General features: G+C 46.2%; 1 protein-coding gene across 1 annotated transcript in view; it reads right to left on the bottom strand.

Annotated features, from left to right (window-relative positions):
- DNAH6 (dynein axonemal heavy chain 6) overlaps positions 1-19,407 on the bottom strand; it is a 596,499-nt gene that overhangs the window by 558,966 nt on the left and 18,126 nt on the right. Inside the window, exons 2-3 of the mRNA XM_075352201.1 lie at positions 14,410-14,637; positions 5,699-5,875 (exon numbers count right to left, since the gene is read on the bottom strand). Of these exons, the coding sequence (XP_075208316.1) occupies positions 5,699-5,875; positions 14,410-14,631 (399 nt within the window). The 5' untranslated portion in view covers positions 14,632-14,637. The remainder of the gene's footprint in view (positions 1-5,698; positions 5,876-14,409; positions 14,638-19,407) is intronic.

The raw sequence follows: 19,407 nt of genomic DNA, 5'->3' as shown, positions 1-19,407 counted from the left end.
AATACAGGTACGAGAAAAGGTGAAAGACCGCCCGCATGTGCACTATAGTACTTTGATTTGTTCTCAGCCGGGCTGAGCAAAGTGCGCATGAGCAGGAGCGCAATGGAGGCCTCTCTGTGAATTATGTCATGCACACAAGGCTGGGCAAGAGGACAGCGGTCACACAAGATAGACAAGGCTCCGTACCAAGAGCAGTTACACCCACTGGAAAGGGTTGCCCCCTAGGTGGGTATAATAAAGGTGTTTTTTACATTATACAAAGCGGCCTGGGCTCTTATATACAGTATTCTAGAATGCTGTATATAAGAGCTCACTGGTGGTGGCCACAGCTCATAAGGGAAAAACCTGTTGATAGGTTCCATTTAACTTTGGATAGGTCATCAATATCAGACTGGTGAGGGCGTGACACCCGGCACCGCTACCGGCTAGTTGTTCTTGGTGCTGGATGTGATTCCGGTGGCTGGTCGTCGCACCACAGCGATCTGATATTGATGACATATTCTAAGTATGGGCTATAAATACATAAGTACTGGAGAACCCTTTAACATTTTTTTTAGGTTTAAACTAACATAATCAGTCCATATCAGAACATTTTGAGCTAAATTTGTTGCATTACTCATGTAGACATGAGTGGACTGTGACTCAAGCTTTACTTACCAAAAAGAGGGTAGAATGTGCATTGGTGTACAAGATTATCCCAGCTGATGGATTTCGCTGCAGCATTTGGTACCACTACTTAGCCACAAGGAGGCTGTGTTGGGTGTGAAAGACCCCTACCATAGAGTCACAATGTTGGCTTCCCTCAGACTCATGTGTGTAGGTTTAGAGGAGGAACAGCAAATTGGCAACCATTGTCATTACGACTGTAATAGAGAGACAGCTGTGCACTAGTGAGGGGAATCAGCCCGCAATCATAGGATTTTATAGCTTTTTGGACTTTTTGCTTATCTTGACTGTTGCCAAGTAAACTGTTCAGTCTGATGTAGAGACCGGGGCATAGTTACTAATTCTCTCTAATTTTTAGACAGTGTGGGGAGATCTATAGTGAATAGACTTTTTAAAGTCAGATTAGCTTAAGGCTGTGTCAAATAAATGAAAGCGTCACATAAGGGGGAAGATTTATTACAAGAGGAATTCTTTAAGTAATTTTTGCTAGAGGCTACATTACTTTTATGTGTGCTATATTCATCAAAGCGTGACATGATGGATATATTTGGCACATCTTTAAATATAACACTTCTAGCTATTGATATTTCTCCAGTTTCTAAGCCAAGCCTGCTGGAATGAGAACGTCTTACAATGTACCAAATTATCCCAGTGGCTCGTGCTATTTGATAAATCTGGAGCATTTTTAGACTTTATAGTCCATAGGCAAACACTAAAAGTGAAGGACGCCTGTGCTGGGCCTGTGCTGGGCTTGTGCCTAGGTCTCCCCTTTGTCAAGGCTTTTCTATGCATATTCACTTTAGGAACAAATGTAATAAACCATGATAATAAACTTTACACACGCATTTACACATTACAAAGATTTATTCATAGTATAGATATGCACACCAGAATATAGAAGATACATACAATTTTTCAAATGATACCATTTTTTATTTTTCATTCATTGATAGTTGTACCAGCCCTAACTTTTTATTTATATGTAAGTTTCACTATATGAGATTTTATTTTTTTCAAAACTACAATAGCTGCCATTTTTTAAAGGGGTTGTCCAGTACTTAGTGACCCCCTTCTCATTCACCATGTTTGTCCCAGTAAAAATAAAAAAAAAAAAAAACCACTTGTACTCACCTCCAATGCCGGCACCATCCCAGCAGTGTCGGGGCTCGCTCTACCGGAGCTAAAGTGAGGTTGTTACATCACACGAGCCAAGCGACGGCTTCATTGTGCTTGCCTTTGGATAAATCAGAAATTAATAGGAACGTTATTAGAGCAGCCATAGCTCTGATTTGATCTTGATGTTCAAGATCGCCCAAAGTTGGAGAGAGTGAAGCCTGTGCTGATTGGGCGCAGGGCTCGCCCGATGTAACAACCTCATGTGAGCCCCTGGAGAGTGAGTGCTGACACCACTGGAATGTCATCGACACTGGAGGTGAGTATAAGCTTTTTTATTTTAACAGGGGCAAACTTGGTGAACGAGAAGGGGTTGTCCAAGTAGTGGACAACCCCTTTAAGTGCATTTCTGAAAAACATATATAGAAGAGTTATTAGTGTAGAAATTTTATGGATTTTACTTTTAAAAAATTACATTTTTTTTACTCCATTTACCAACAGCTATAAGTAATCTGATCACTGTATTAAATGGATTTTAACGATTACAGGGATACCAAATACAGTGCCTACAAGTAGTATTCAACCCCCTGCAGATTTAGCAGGTTTACACATTCGGAATTAACTTGGCATTGTGACATTTGGACTGTAGATCAGCCTGGAAGTGTGAAATGCACTGCAGGAAAAAAGAATGTTATTTCTTTTTTTATTTTTTTTTTTAAATTGTGAAAAGTTTATTCAGAGGGTCATTTATTATTCAACCCCTCAAACCACCAGAATTCTGTTTGGTTCCCCTAAAGTATTAAAAAGTATTTCAGGCACAAAGAACAATGAGCTTCACATCTTTGGATTAATTATCTCTTTTTCCAGCCTTTTCTGACTAATTAAGACCCTCCCCAAACTTGTGAACAGCACTCATACTTGGTCAACATGGGAAAGACAAAGGAGCATTTTAAGGCCATCAGAGACAAGATCGTGGAGGGTCACAAGGCTGGCAAGGGGTACAAAACCCTTTCCAAGGAGTTGGGCCTACCTGTCTCCACTGTTGGGAGCATCATCGGGAGGTGGAAGGCTTATGGAACTACTGTTAGCCTTCCATGGCCAGGACAGCCTTTGAAAGTTTCCACCCGTGCCGAGGCCAGGCTTGTCCGAAGAGTCAAGGCTAACCCAAGGACAACAAGGAAGGAGCTCCGGGAAGATCTCATGGCAGTGGGGACATTGGTTTCAGTCAATACCATAAGTAACGTACTCCACCGCAATGGTCTCCGTTCCAGACGAGCCCGTAAGGTACCTTTACTTTCAAAGCGTCATGTCAAGGCTCGTCTACAGTTTGCTCATGATCACTTGGAGGACTATGAGACAGACTGGTTCAAGGTTCTCTGGTCTGATGAGACCAAGATCGACATCTTTGGTGCCAACCACACACATGACGTTTGGAGACTGGATGGCACTGCATACGACCCCAAGAATACCATCCCTACAGTCAAGCATGGTGGTGGCAGCATCATGCTGTGGGGCTGTTTCTCAGCCCAGGGGCCTGGCCATCTGGTCCGCATCCATGGGAAGATGGATAGCACAGCCTACCTGGAGATTTTGGCCAAGAACCTCCGCTCCTCCATCAAGGATCTTAAGATGGGTCGTCATTTCATCTTCCAACAAGACAACGACCCAAAGCACACAGCCAAGAAAACCAAGGCCTGGTTCAAGAGGGAAAAAATCAAGGTGTTGCAGTGGCCTAGTCAGTCTCCTGACCTTAACCCAATTGAAAACTTGTGGAAGGAGCTCAAAATTAAAGTCCACATGAGACACCCAAAGAACCTAGATAACTTGGAGAAGATCTGCATGGAGGAGTGGGCCAAGATAACTCCAGAGACCTGTGCCGGCCTGATCAGGTTTTATAAAAGACGATTATTAGCTGTAATTGCAAACAAGGGTTATTCCACAAAATATTAAACCTAGGGGTTGAATAATAATTGACCCACACTTTTATGGTGAAAATTTATTAAAATTTAACTGAGCAACATAACTTGTTGGTTTGTAAGATTTATGCATCTGTTAATAAATCCTGCTCTTGTTTGAAGTTTGCAGGCTCTAACTTATTTGCATCTTATCAAACCTGCTAAATCTGCAGGGGGTTGAAGACTACTTGTAGGCACTGTAAGTTTGTCATATTTACTGGTTTGTGATGTTTATTTAAAAAAAAACTGTATTAAAATGTATGATTTTTGTAATTATTATTCATTGTTATTTAAATAATATCATAGGATAAAAAATCTCTTGATATTTATTTTACCCATAGTATACAGGTATATAGAAATGCATAAATGCATGTATCTCTGTGTACCAGCACAATATGTCTTTAAAGACAAGGAATATCATTTAGCAGTTTAGGCAGCTAAAGCTTTTGCCTGCTATGCAACGGTTACTTGTTTCATTTCTGGGACAGACTACACTTCAAAAAAGCAAACACTAAAAGGGAACCTGTTGTCAGGTTTTTCCCTTATAAGCTGCAGTCACCACGAGTAAACCCTTATATACAGCATTCTAGAATAATACACAGTATATAAGAGCCTAGGCTGCTCTGTATAACATACAAAAACATGTTTATAATACTCACCTAGGGCTGGTCCGGTCCGATGGGCATCTCTGCTCTTAGTCCGGCACCTCCTCCATTTTGTGCCTCTTGCCCGGCCCCATCCTGCATCATTCACACAGAGGTGGCCATTGCGCTCCCGTGCATGTGCACTTTGATCTGCCCTGCTGAAGGCATATCAAAGCACTGTAGTGCACATGCGCATGTGGTCTTCGACCTTTCCTGACAGGATGCGTCATGCACATGGGGTCGGGCAGGAGGCACAAGATGAAGGAGGTGCCGGACCGAGAGCAGCGACACCCATTGGACTGGACAACCCCCTAGGTGAGTATTATAAAGGAATGCTGTATATAAGAGCATTGGTGGCTGGTGGTGGCCGCAGCTCATAAGGGAAAAACCTGGTGACAGATTCCCTTTAACTATGAATAAAAACATATATAGCAATATATGTCCTGACTTGGAGAAAGAGAACTTACATAGGGAAAAAGTGGAACAATTACCGCAATGTCTGAGAAACCTGCAGTGAAACTTGACCCTGTACCCCATGCAGTTGCGTCAGCTGCACATCTGCCCCTGGTGTAGCTTGCATTTGCACCACCTGTAGTTGCCTTACTTTGTGTCAGATATTTGTACCTAAGCTTTTGCTCACAGTGCCACACCTCTAGCCAAAGACCTGCATAGCTGTGCTACACTGAGCACACTAAATGGCCACCTTAGGCTGCTTTCACACCTCCGGTTTTAGCAGAGCCGGCCAATCCGGCTCTAAAACCTATGCAACGGATGCGGCGACAAAACCGCATCCTTTGCATAAGTTTTTTACATGCGGCCCGTCCGGTTTTTGCCGCTTGCGGCAGGCTACTGAGCATGCGCAGTGGAAAAAACCGCATGCGGCGTCCATAGGCATGCATTGCAAATCGCGCCGCATCGGCCGGATGCGGCGCGATGTGGGTTTTTTTGCCGGACAAAAAAACGTGCCAGGCATTGTTCCATCCGGCCGCTGCATCGGCTAAATCTGCCGCATGCGGAAAAAAACGGACGGAACGCAAGGCCATGCGGCCCAATACGGCACTAATGTAAGTCTATGCAAAAAAAACAGCAACCGTCGGCAAAAAAAATGGTTGCGTTTTTTCTGCAAAGCGCCGGATTGTGCCGCACAGGAAAAACCGAATGTGTGAAAGCAGCCTTACAGAAGACAGACATATTTGAAGAAATGTTAATTGGCTTCTGAACATCAGCTTTGACATGACCTGAACAGACGGACTATTTAGGGGCCGTGGTGCAAAGAATATATGTATAATATATAGATGAATGGTTTTTGTGACTTCTTACCTGTTTTTCTTTTAAATCATCTGGAAGATCAGGAAGCCTTATAGTAGATGAGACAGATCGCAGTTTCTTTTCCGCAGAAGCTGCACGTACAAGTATACCTTGACTTATCAGATCTTCCTTGTTCTTCTGGTATATATATTCAGGTTGATTTTGATCCTGATATGTTTTTAATACAGGCTTCAATACATGTGAAGAAAATAAAGTTTTAGTAGACACGTACAGCATGGTTTTAATTTCACAAAACTTCAATGCTTTTATGAAGATCGGTAAATAGATTTGTCCTGATCCTTCATCCATCATAGTGGCTTCATGGCCTTACGGGAGCATACATTGTGATGAAGCACAGTTTGTTGGATAAACTCCTACAGACTGTAATGTCTGCCCCGTCCAGAGCTTCTGGTTCCCACATCTCTTCTATCACCAATACAACCCGCAGAATGAATATGACGGTGTTTGTCAAAAGAAGCAGACGCCGCAGGAGTCTGATAGGTGAGATATCTACGCCTGCTGGGAAAACACGGTACTGCTGCCAAGGAAAAAGGAGGAAGAGGTCAAGTGTGTATACTGTTCTCTCCATGATGGTGTATGACAGCAGATCAAGCCAGTATGTGGGACTCCCACCTACCAGTCATCTACAGGTTCTCCATAAATTACTACAGTTGGAAATCTCTTGTTAACAGCTATAATATATAATATCTGTCAAGTATTTTATGTAATTTGAGAGCAGCATGATGTAGATGCAAGGACCCTGATTCCAGGGATATGTCACTTGCAACTTACTGTAGTTTCAATGTAATCGTTGTTTCATCAGCAGGAGATTATCACGGCAGGACTAGATGTCTCGTGCCAGGCAGTCCAGCTAATACGCAATCCCGCCCACACCACTGATTGGCAGCTTGCAAACGGTGCACAGGTTACACAGGAAGTTGCCAATCAGGAATGTTTGGAGCGTTATAGATAGCTCTGCATGCATAAAACTGCTACATCTACTGCAAACAGGGATTTTAGCAAAACTGCACCAAACATGATCTATCGCTGGAATCAGGCTCCTTGTCCCTACAACATGCTGCTTTCATATTCCATAGCAAAAACTTGCTGACAGATTCCTTTTAAAAGAATTTATGAGGCCCAAACAACACATAATTATCCCCTTAAAAATGAGAGCAGCTGGGGCATTAGCACAACACTTGTTATTTACAGCATAGTGACTTATTTAAAGTTTGCTTTTTAAGTAAACCTCAATCCACATGTCCAATCCTTTCACTCTGGAGAACATGTGAAGCTTATTGATATAATTGGGTGCTATGTAATGTTTGTAATGTTTCATCCACTTGTCACTAAAAGGAAAATGAGGAGGACCCAACAGGTGCACTGGTCTTCCTATCGGTCAATCATATTTCTAATAGAAAGGGGTTAATTTTTAACACCAACACCTTAAAACATACAGGTGCGTCTCAATAAATTAGAATATCATCAAAAAGTTAATTTATTTCAGTAATTCAATTCAAAAAGGGAAACACATATATTATATAGAGTCATTACACACAGAGGGATCTATTTCACGTATTTAGTTCTGTTAATGTTGATGATTATGGCTTACAGCCAATGAAAACCCAAAAGTCATTATCTCAGAAAATTTGAATATTATATAAGACCAAGTGAAAAAATTATTTTAAACTCAGAAATGTTGGTGCCTACTGAAAAGTATGTACAGTGAATGCCTCAATACTTTGTTGGGTCTCCTTTTGCATGAATTACTGCATCAATGCGGCGTGGTATGGAGGCGATCAGCCTGTGGCACTGCTGAGGTGTCATGGAAGCCCAGGTTTCTTTGATAGTAGTATTCTGCTCATCTGCATTGTAGGGTCTGGTGTCTCATCTTCCTCTTGACAATACTCCATAGATTCTCTATGAGGTTTAGGTCAGACGAATTTGCTGGCCAATCAAGCACAGCGATGCTGTGGTTATTAAACCAGGTATTGGTACTTTTGGCAGTGTGGTCAGGGGCCAAGCCCTGCTGGAAAATGAAATTCCCATCAACAAAAAGCTTGTCAGCAGAGGGAAGCATGAAGTGCTGTAAAATTTCCTGATAGACAGCTGTGCTGACATTGGTCTTGATAACACACAGTGGACCTACACCAGCAGATGACATGGCTCCGCAAACCATCACTGATTGTGGAAACTTCACACCAGACCTCAAGCAGCTTGGATTGTGGCCTCTCCACTCTTCCTCCATACTCAGGGACCTTGATTTCCAAATGAAATGCAAAATTTAATTTCATCTGAAAACACCTTGGACCACTGAGCAACAGTCCAGTTATTTTTCTCCTTGGCCCAGGTATGATGCTTCTGGTGTTGTCTATTGGTCATGAGTGGCTTGACACAAGGAATGCTACACTTTTAGCCCATATCCTGGATACGTCTGTGTGTGGTGGCTCTTTTAGCTCTGACTCCAGCAGCAGTCCACTTCTTGTGAATCTCCCCCAAAGTTTGGAATGGCCTTTTCATAACAATCCTATCAAGGCTGTGGTTATCCCGGTTGCTTGTGCACGTTTTCCTAACACACTTTTTTCTTCCACTCAACTTTCTATTACTGTACTTGCATATGTGGCGCCCCTGAGGCTTCCGTCGCCACAGGTCATTGCACCCCACCAGCGGTGTGATGCCCCATTCTGGGAGAGGAAGAGAGTGAACTCCGGTCCCCTGGTAAATCCACACTACACCCATTGTTAGGTACATACTGGGACCAGGAAAAGTGGCAGGCAACCCTCCCATGCTGCATGCTGAGAGGGGCTGTAAGACCCATCTCTGCTCCCATAGGGAGGTAGCTTAGCAACTGGGGAGGTGGGAGGAGCCACCAGAGAGCAGATCGAGAAAGGAAGGTCAAGTTAGTTTCAGTTTACCTCAGGGAGTGAGAGAAGCAGCATGTAGTTGGAGAAGAACGAGAGAAAGGAGGGAGGAGGAGGCCTGCTGGAGGCAGGCAAGGAGGAGAAAGAAAAGAAAGAAAGAAAGAAGGAAAGAAAGCTCCAAGTCAGACAGGAGCAGAGGAACTGAAGGAGACGCTTCCTGGTGAAGACCCTGGGACCCAGAGGTCCAGGTGACACCACGTAGGAACAGAAGGAGTCGCAGGGCCGCGGGTAGTCCTGGAGGTACCACGAGCAGTCCTTGATAGGTACCGAAGCGAGGGCCTAGAGGCGCCACGGGTAGTTGCAGGCTGCGGTGGCCTGTTCCACATTGACATCGGTGGAGTGATTAAGCTGCGACAGGGGACGGTCCCTAGAGACTGGAGGAGTGCAAAGACAATCTCCAAACAGTAAAAACCGAGGCCCAGGGAACGTTGTAAACTCCCAGGGCCAGAACCCATAGCAGACCTTCAGAAAAGGGGTAATCAGCCGACAGGTGACCCCCCAGCCTGGAGGCTGTAGTGGAGGCCAAGCCAGGTCCACCCTAACAAAGGCAAGGCTAAGGGAGACAGCAGAAGAAAGAGACACTAAGAGAAGGGCACCGGCTTTCACTCTCAGAATAACCCAGAAATGGCGGAGGTCCCTGACAGTGGTCCCAGCAGTCCAAGGGTCCCTGCAGCTGTGACAAGAAGTGTGAGTAAAGAACTTGAAGTGCACCCTTGAAGTGGTCTCTGTTATTGCAGCTGCATAGACATTCACAAGCACCAACAGTGCCCCGGGCATTGCTCCACCTGTGGGGAGCAGTACCACCATAGCTGCCATCACATCATCCCGGTGGCCTCACACAGCAGCGGCGGCTTATTAGCCGCATACCACAGGTGGCGTCACGAACACAACCATTAACAAGCAAGCCACATATTTTACTGACACCCACCAGGGCCACGGAGCCGGGCCCAGCCACCACTGACTACCACCGGACTAGTCCGGCCCGGCACCGGGTGTCCCATAGCCCTGGGGTGGGCGAGTCAACTTTGGCGTCACGAACAGGATTTCGTGCCCGGTCTAACCGGGTACTGTGCGCCTGGAGAACCGTGTGACAGACTGTGTACTTTACTGAGAAACCGCCGCCATTAGCGCTGCTGAGAGCGGGAAGAAGGGGGGCGTGTAAGAAGAAAGGGCGCGAAGAGAAGCCCCACCCCCTTGTCCAAGAAAAGCGCGCGAAGCGGTGCCCGCCATAGAAAACGGAAGAAGTGGCGACTGGATAAGCTGGCTGGCAGAGAGAGCCTAAACGCCCGACCAGCAGATAAAGAAAATGTACCTGATACTAAGCGGAGCGGTGCCGGCCGTGATGGGCTGGGCGCCCGTCTGGCGCCAGATGCAAGTGCAGCCTCCGGCCCCGCCGCCGAGAAGGGAAAGGGAGAAGCCGAGTGGCGTGGTCGAGCACCCGAGCAGTGATCCAGCAAGCGTTCCCCAGGTCAGCAGCATGGCAGAGAGGCTGCAGGAGTGTACACCTGGGACCGGGAAAATGGATCCCGAGCTGCACCTGCTCCGGGAGGAAATGCAAATCCTGGCTCGGAGACTGCGTAACCTGCAAGCAGAGGTGGACCGGCGGAGTGAAACACCGATGGTGCCGGAGAGTGTGGGCCACAGGATGGAGGCCGCGGAGCAGCGACCGGGTGAGCAATGTGAAGCCCCGACCCGTCCGGACCCACTGACCCACCAAGCACCACCGCCCTGTCCCTCCACTGTCCCGCAGGCCTTCCCGGCCTACCCCGCGGACGCCCGGTGGGGCACCGGAGGCCTGCCTGAGACCCCCGCAGACGGAGCCTGGGGTGGGGTGAACCCTGAACAACTAGTGGGCCCCCTGCCGAGTCCCCCTGTGAGCCTCCTGGGAATGGCGTCCCCGGGAGTGAATTGGGACGCAGCGCCCATAGATACCAGGGGACTGCAGCGGCCGCTGCTCCCCAAGGAAACTCCCCTGGCCAACGAGATGACGTGCCGGAAGCTGGTGGTCGAGTACCAGCGGGAGCGGGAACTCCGGGAGGAGAAACGAAGGGCCCGAGAAGTCGCTAATCTGGCCTCCAAGGAAGAGGTCAGGAAGGCCCTGAAGGGAACCGAGTGCCCAGTAAGACGGGGCACCGTAGTTGATTTCCGGCAGAAAGGCGGCTGGGGCTTCATCCGGGAGCCCGGCCTGGGCAAAGACGTGTTTGTGGCCCGGAGAGACATTGAGGAGCACCTGCCCAGAGGCCACCCAGGGCGCGATGCCAGGCCGGGTGATGTGATGGAGTATACCCGGCTGATGGGGGACCGTGGATGGTACGCGCTGCATGCGCATATTCTGCAGGAAGAAGCGGCCTCAGAAGAACCGGAGTGGCGCCGCACTATGCCAGCGTGCAGCGTCTCCCCTGTCAGCAGCAGCCGCAGCACTACCCCGACGCAGGCCCAAGCCGCAGAACTGAGCAGAGGTCCTGCGACAGCCACTCAGGAGACGCAGACCAGGATCTCCATGGCCTACATGCTGCCCAGGGCCCTGCCAAAGAGGGACCCTAGCAATGAAGAGTAAGAGTAAAGATGAAGAGATGCTGAATTGTATATAGCCCCTGTCTGCCCCTCATTCTTTTTGAAGAAGTCCCTTGTGTTTTGCCCCTTATTCTTTTCGAAGATGACACCCTTTCCTGCTGTACTGCCCCTAATGCTTTTTGAAGACGTCACCCCCCATGTTATGTGTTACCGGGCCACTGAACTGGAATGTGGGCCCCGGTGGAAGTGTATGTGTCATGTCCTACCAGGCCACTGGACTTAGTGGCTGGTATGTTGTTTATGTGTCCTATGTAACCAAGCCATTGGACTTAATGGCTGGTTGATTTTGTCCCATTATTGTTTGATTGAGAGAAACGAACTGCCGGGCTACTGGACTTGTTGTAGCCAAAAATGTAGATAGTTGCACCCGTTGTGCCCCCTACCAGAATTATGGGGGAAGTGCCCAAACTGTGCAATGAACTGAAAGTGCACACATAGTTTCTTTATAAGAAGTTCGCAACGTTCACTGATATGTGCCTCCCATAAAGGGAAGAAATGTTTTATTGTTTTATGTTTTGCATACCAAAAATGTTTTGCAGTTCTTCCACATGTTTTTGTTGTTTTTCAGCCCGAGGACGTGCTGGGATTTGCTGTGGGGGAGTGTGGCGCCCCTGAGGCTTCCGTCGCCACAGGTCATTGCACCCCACCAGCGGTGTGATGCCCCATTCTGGGAGAGGAAGAGAGTGAACTCCGGTCCCCTGGTAAATCCACACTACACCCATTGTTAGGTACATACTGGGACCAGGGAAAGTGGCAGGCAACCCTCCCATGCTGCATGCTGAGAGGGGCTGTAAGACCCATCCCTGCTCCCATAGGGAGGTAGCTTAGCAACTGGGGAGGTGGGAGGAGCCACCAGAGAGCAGATAGAGAAAGGAAGGTCAAGTTAGTTTCAGTTTACCTCAGGGAGTGAGAGAAGCAGCATGTAGTTGGAGAAGAACGAGAGAAAGGAGGGAGGAGGAGGCCTGCTGGAGGCAGGCAAGGAGGAGAAAGAAAAGAAAGAAAGAAAGAAGGAAAGAAAGCTCCAAGTCAGACAGGAGCAGAGGAACTGAAGGAGACGCTTCCTGGTGAAGACCCTGGGACCCAGAGGTCCAGGTGACACCACGTAGGAACAGAAGGAGTCGCAGGGCCGCGGGTAGTCCTGGAGGTACCACGAGCAGTCCTTGATAGGTACCGAAGCGAGGGCCTAGAGGCGCCACGGGTAGTTGCAGGCTGCGGTGGCCTGTTCCACATTGACATCGGTGGAGTGATTAAGCTGCGACAGGGGACGGTCCCTAGAGACTGGAGGAGTGCAAAGACAATCTCCAAACAGTAAAAACCGAGGCCCAGGGAACGTTGTAAACTCCCAGGGCCAGAACCCATAGCAGACCTTCAGAAAAGGGGTAATCAGCCGACAGGTGACCCCCCAGCCTGGAGGCTGTAGTGGAGGCCAAGCCAGGTCCACCCTAACAAAGGCAAGGCTAAGGGAGACAGCAGAAGAAAGAGACACTAAGAGAAGGGCACCGGCTTTCACTCTCAGAATCACCCAGAAACGGCGGAGGTCCCTGACAGTGGTCCCAGCAGTCCAAGGGTCCCTGCAGCTGTGACAAGAAGTGTGAGTAAAGAACTTGAAGTGCACCCTTGAAGTGGTCTCTGTTATTGCAGCTGCATAGACATTCACAAGCACCAACAGTGCCCCGGGCATTGCTCCACCTGTGGGGAGCAGTACCACCATAGCTGCCATCACATCATCCCGGTGGCCTCACACAGCAGCGGCGGCTTATTAGCCGCATACCACAGGTGGCGTCACGAACACAACCATTAACAAGCAAGCCACATATTTTACTGACACCCACCAGGGCCACGGAGCCGGGCCCAGCCACCACTGACTACCACCGGACTAGTCCGGCCCGGCCCCGGGTGTCCCATAGCCCTGGGGTGGGCGAGTCACATACAGCACTCTGTGAACAGCCAGCTTTTTTAGTAATGACCTTTTGTGGCTTACTGTTACGTCACCACCGGAGTCCGCTCCAGCGACTTCTGCTCTGATCACCAGGCGACGCCGTGTTCCTGCCGTGGATGGTGCTGGTGATGGGAGAGGAGTCGATGCCAGCGGCACCGGTGGGCGCAGGCTCCGATAATCCACTGGGCTGGGTTATCTTGGGATCTGCAGTACCACTGGACTGTTCCAGATGAAGTTGCCAACGTTCAGCTACAGTCAATGGGAATACACCACACCCTTCTTAGTTCCCCTCCTGTCTGCTGACCTCTGCCAGAGATAGTTCTGATTTCCTGGCTCTTGGTCTGCCCTATTCTGTTTTGTGATTCCTGTGTGCTGACTTCTGCGTGTCTTCTGACTGCCCTTCTGCCTGCTGTTTTTGTACCTCGCTGCCCGATCCGGATTTGGCCTCTGCTACGTTTTCTGATTACGTCCTTGCCTGCCGATTCTGTCCCTGTTCTGCTATTCCTGGTTTGACCCTGCCTGATGACTACTCTCATCGGACAGCAGCCTTCCACAGGTAGTGATCTCCAGGGCCCTTTGTAATTCCAAATCCCTGTATAGGGGTTAAAGGGTTTCAGGGTTCTGGGGGTCTTGCTTGGTCAGTGGCTTCCCTCTAGCCTGTCCATTACATCCCATCTGAGTCTGTTGATCCAGGCAGGCGTTACACTTACCCTTCTTGTGGAGTGTGTCAAAGACTGCCTTCTGGACATCTGTCAAGTCAGTAGTCTTCCCCATGATTATGTAGCCTACTGAACCAGACTAAGGGACCATTTTAAATGCTTAGGAAGCCTTTGCAGGTGTTTTCTGTAAATTATTTAATTTTCTAAAATAATGACTTTTGGGTTTTTATTGGTTGTAAGCCATAATCATCACCATTAACAGAAATAAACACTTGAAATAGATCACTCTATTTGTAATTATTCTATATAATATATGTATTTTCCTTTTTGTACTGCATTACTGAAATAAATTAACTTTTTGATGATATTCTAATTAATTGAGAAGCACTTGTAGCATTGAGTAGATACATGTCAGGTCATTGTCCTGAAGAGCGGTCGCATCATCTAGAACAGTCTTTAGCATTAGACATATTTATCACTGTGCAATATTTTGTAAAATATAATACAGACAATGTTAAAATGAATGATTTTTTTTGCACAGGGGCTGAACATGTCACGGTCACGTTATTAATGTGTCACAGACGCTTTTTTATTAGAGCTATCTACCAATAATAAAATGCGTTATCTTACCAAAGGTTCCAGTTTAACCATCTCCTGTCTTTTTCTTGTCTTAGCTCTTGCCTTTGTATCATGGGAAAATACTAACGCTTCCGGATTTAATACTATCTGCTTTGGAGCTATGGAGATAATTCTATTTTTTAATCTGCTCAAATCCGGTCTCTGAATTTGCTCCATTGTTAGAGCCCCATTTATGTTTGGTGGTGAAGCTCCTTGAGTATTGCTGGTCGACATCGCTCACTAAAATATAAAATTATTGGAAAATATCATTATATTTACCTCACAGATTGATATTTTTTGCTCTTAATATAACATCTACATAGTCTACAGTTTTGTACATAGAATAAATTTAAAGGGATATTTCCATCTCCAAGATCATATCTCATAGTTCATAGTTGGCATAATAATAATAATATTAGCAAATACCTCCAATTAGAAATGTAGTATAGTTCTCCTGACATTGCTATGTCTCTTACCTCATGTGCAGGACATTTGTCACAGGTGTGTCACGATTGACAGACAACCCTGCGGTGTCCGGCTGCAGAAGGTTGCTGCGTTTGACTGCACTAACTGATCCTTGATATTCCATTCTTTCTTCCTTAGTGTGAATGGAGTTTTATGTATCTCTTTCCCTTTTGGACCCTGCGGGTATCTCATCAGTTCAGCTTCAAATCCTTATCTCCACTTCCCATTTTTATATATACCTGCCCTTCCCCTTGGTTTGTTGACAGTGATAGAGTTTTTTTCTATGCTGTCCAGATTGCAAGCAGTCAGCTTGAAATCTCCTGATGAAACATGTTACTGTATGTTGCTGTCATTCTCTCGAAGTCATTTTGCAGATAAATTGTCAGTTTGCATTCCCCTGTTTGTTTTCCCTGTGTGTTCTCTAGGTCTTAGTGGGGCTGACTAGTGCTCATCCCATCCGGTCATAACCTATAGGCTATTGCAGGGTCAGCCAGCGCCTAGATATCCTGATTGACAAATAGGTGTGAAACCTATCTAGGGATGTCAGGAGAACTAGGGGTCAGCAGTAGGTTTTACCAGGTGTCATCATTTTGCCCCTTCCCTAGAGACAGGGTTTACCTCTTTGCCCCCTTTTCGCAGTTCTTCTGGTATTCCCCCATACCAAGTGTGATATAGGTATCCAATGTTACATCCACTCATATAGTGATAGTTAGTTATTTGCTCGTGGTTGTAACCATAGATACCTAAGGTCCTGCCATGACCTAAACAGGTCAGCAACATAATGAATTAGAAGAACTATACTACATTTCTAATTGGAGGTATTTGCTAATATAATTATTATTACACCAACTACATATTGGGATAGGATTTTGGAGATGGAAATAACCCTTTAATTTTACCGGTGGCACGTTGCAACTGCTGATCGGCAAACCTTTACAGAATGCAAATGTCCAAAGTAAAACGCGCGTGTTGAAAGGTCTACACTAGACGCTCAGTGCACAGTGGCTGCCAATGTTCTCAGCAATGCGAGTCCTGTTTACACAGAGCGATGTACAGTCAAGAACGATGATCTTTTACGCTGCACAAAAGATCATTTCACCTTATGAACGAGCGTTTTGCCTGCTCACTGGATGGTCGTCAGCCAGTTTACATGGCAAAGTAATTGTTAGACGAGCGTTTTAATAACACTCGGTCACGATTATCTTGCCGTGTTAATGCCCCTTTACACCAGAATTTCCAACACTTCAGTTCATGAAATCTACTATATCATCCAGTATTTAACCCTTTCCCATGAGAGACACTTTGTACACTTTCATTTTCTCCCCTTTTTTCAAGAGCCATGTTTTTGGGGGATCTTTTGTTTTTTGTTTGTTGTTTTCCTTTGACATAGCCATAGGAAGGTTTACTTTTTATGTGACAAAACTAAATAACACTAAAAAATATAAAAAAAATCCAAGTGGGGTAAAATGGTGAAAAAAATGTAATTCTGCTATTGTTTTTTTGGTATTGTTTTTGCGACTTTCATTGTGCTGTAAACATTACCTGGTAACAAGATTTTTCAGGTCATCACAATTTTGTGCGTACCAAATGGAAAAAAAATCCTGAAATTTGTAAAAAAAAAGAACATTTTGACTTTTGCCGATATGAAACCTGTGATTTTTTTTTTAATGTTTCTATTTATGAAGCTGTGTAGGGACTTATTTTTTTATTGTGAGCTCTGGTTTGGGTAACATTTTAAGGTACATAAAATGTTTTAATCGCTTTTCATTACATTTTTAGTGGCATAAGAAATGACTAAAAAATGCCAATTCAGGTGTTTCGGTTAAAAGTGCTGGAAGAGACACTAGGCACAAATAGGGTCTTTTCCTAAAACACTATCAGCAAAAGTGCTGTAAGCGTAGACTCACCTGGCGTGGTGGAAGAGTCACAACCACTGTAATGGCGTAAGTACGGCTGCAGCAGAACCCACGTGGAGATGCAGTTAAAATATGGAGAAAAAAGGGTTAATAGACCGTGGTGCCATAGAAAAGAAGATCCATGTAGAAGGAATGATTTTATTTGTCTACACGTTTCAAAGCCTTATAGCTTCTTCTTCAGGAACAAATCATATACCAAATATCAAACTAGTATATGATTTGTCCTGAGGAAAAAGCCATAAGGCTTTGAAACGCGTAGACAAATAAAATAATTCCTTCTACATGGATCCTCTTTTCTACGGCAGCGCGGTCTATTCACCCTTTCCTCTCCAAATTTGAACTGCAATTCAGGTGTTTTGAATTTTTTCACAGTATTTACCAAATAACTTTATTTTATTAGTTTTTTTTTTTTTATTTCTTTGGTTTTGGATTGAGAAAAAGAAGCTGATTCAAACATTTATTTTTACAAAGTCCTACAAAGTATTGATTCAGGGAGGAGAATACAAATGCACATCACAATTTTCAAATTTATATTTACAAAATATTTAGAAAATCATGTATAATTTCCTTTACACTTATGTGATACTTAGTTTTGGTATAATACATAAAAACTCAATAAAATACACTACAAGTATGGGATACGGTGGGATGGCTTTAACGCTTTTTTGATCAAAAACAGTGTTTACTAAGTATCCTATGTTATTTACATGTACTAATACTATTTACTCACCTACTTACTGTGAGTATATGCTGTACTCACTTTGTTTCTATTTTAGGTTTTGTATGTATATACAGCGGGTGAAATAAGTGTCAAACACATCATCAATTTTCTAAGGAAAGATATTTCTAAGGCATCTTTCACATGTCAGTGATTCTGGTACATATGTGACAGTTTTTATATGTACCAGCATCACGAACATATGCAGACCCATTAAAATCAATGGGTCTGCGCACACATCAGTGACTTCTCACTGACCGTGTCTCCGTGTGGCATACACACGTATCCATGATTTCCGCATGGAGATAAGTCAGTTTTTTCTGGCATCACTGATGTCCCACAGAACACACAGTGATGTGTTCCATGAAAAATGTACCAGAAAAACATGTACATTTAAAATAAAAAGCTTTTAAAACTCTCCCGTCTCAAGAGATGCTGTCTTCAGCCGCTGCTGTCTCTGCTTCCAGCCCGGCCAATTATGCTCATGAATATGCAGTTATGCACTGCACATGTGCCGCCCCCGTGTCAGCAGCCGAGCTACTCGGATCCAGATTCGTAGTGGCTTGAGGGTCTCTGGACCCGGGGGTCGTGCGGCCACTCAAATGAAGAGGGTTATTTACAAGGGGAGCTATAGAGTTTGTGACGCCACCCGTGGTATTTGGTAACTAGGAGTACCAACGCTGCAGTTGGGGAGTACCCAGGTATGCTAGAATGGGGCAGCCAGGTGTTGTCGCCCTCCACGGGTAGGGGGGAATACCCCGGGACTCGGTGGTTGAGGGGGGATGTTGGATGCAAGGGAGTCACTGCGGTACTCACTCAGTCCCTTAAGCAGACACCGACAACTGGTCAAACAAGTCTCTGGACACAGCTGCCGCTGAGGGAAGCTTAGTTCGGGTCCCGTCCCCAATGGTGCTGCCTGGTGATCCGTGACCTGCCTCCTGGCACTAAGTTTACTTCTTTGGTGGTCCCGGTAGTGTGAAACTTGCCAGGCCCGCTCCCCACTATGGCTAAGTGTGGGTGCTTGCTCTCAGGGCTCATGCTTGGAATTTTCTGGACAGTTTTAAATTGGAAAGTCCTCTCCCCCTCGTTGCGCTAATGCCCCGATTTTGGAGTGGGTGGGAACGGATCTTGAAGGCTCCGTTCTCCTCTGGTAAATTATCGGGTTGCCTGAAGCTACACCCCGACTTAGGGTCTACGTACCCATCGTGCCTTGGTCCCAGCCCAGTGATGGTGCAAGGCCACCGGCTGTCCTCCTCAACAGATCCGTGCCTCATGCCACGATCCCTGTTACCGGGTGTCCAACTCCTCTAGGCCCAGACCACCATCTGCCACTTAGATTGCTTCCCAGGAGCCCCGCTCCCGACCTCCTCTCCGCTCTACTCTCTCGTCTTGACACTCCTCACCTCCCTCCCCAACCCCCCAGGTGGGCGATTCTATTCCACTCAAGCCGTCCACTGGTGTGTTTGGTGGGTGTGGTGCAGGGTGTATCTAGGATTTGATTAGCTGATGTAGGCAACACCATTTAGTTAGGGACCCTAAACCAAGAAGGAGGTGGATACTGCACGGGAGGGAAGATTGTACAATACCCTGTGATGACCCAATAGTCCAGGGGCGTCACACACAGTCGACCCATAAGTAGCTGCAGAGGGGAGACAGCAGCGGCCGGACACAAGAGAGCCGGAGATTCAGCACCATGGACTGCAGGAGCGTAGACAGGTGAGTTTGGAATACCTGATCTCCATGTGCTATCACGGATCACGGATAGCACATGGAGAACACACATGTGCCATGAAAGCATGGCACACAGAGAAACATATGCGTTTTTAAGACGTCAGTGAAAAATGTCTGTGTTTTTACTGACGTGTGAAAGAGGCCAAAAGGTGCTATTGACATAAAGTTCTCACCAGATGT

This window comes from Anomaloglossus baeobatrachus, chromosome 1, assembly GCF_048569485.1.
Source record: "Anomaloglossus baeobatrachus isolate aAnoBae1 chromosome 1, aAnoBae1.hap1, whole genome shotgun sequence".
NCBI classification, from domain to species: domain Eukaryota; kingdom Metazoa; phylum Chordata; class Amphibia; order Anura; family Aromobatidae; genus Anomaloglossus; species Anomaloglossus baeobatrachus.
The sequence above is the reverse complement of the archived record's forward strand: the minus strand, read 5'-3'. Positions and strand labels throughout refer to the sequence as shown.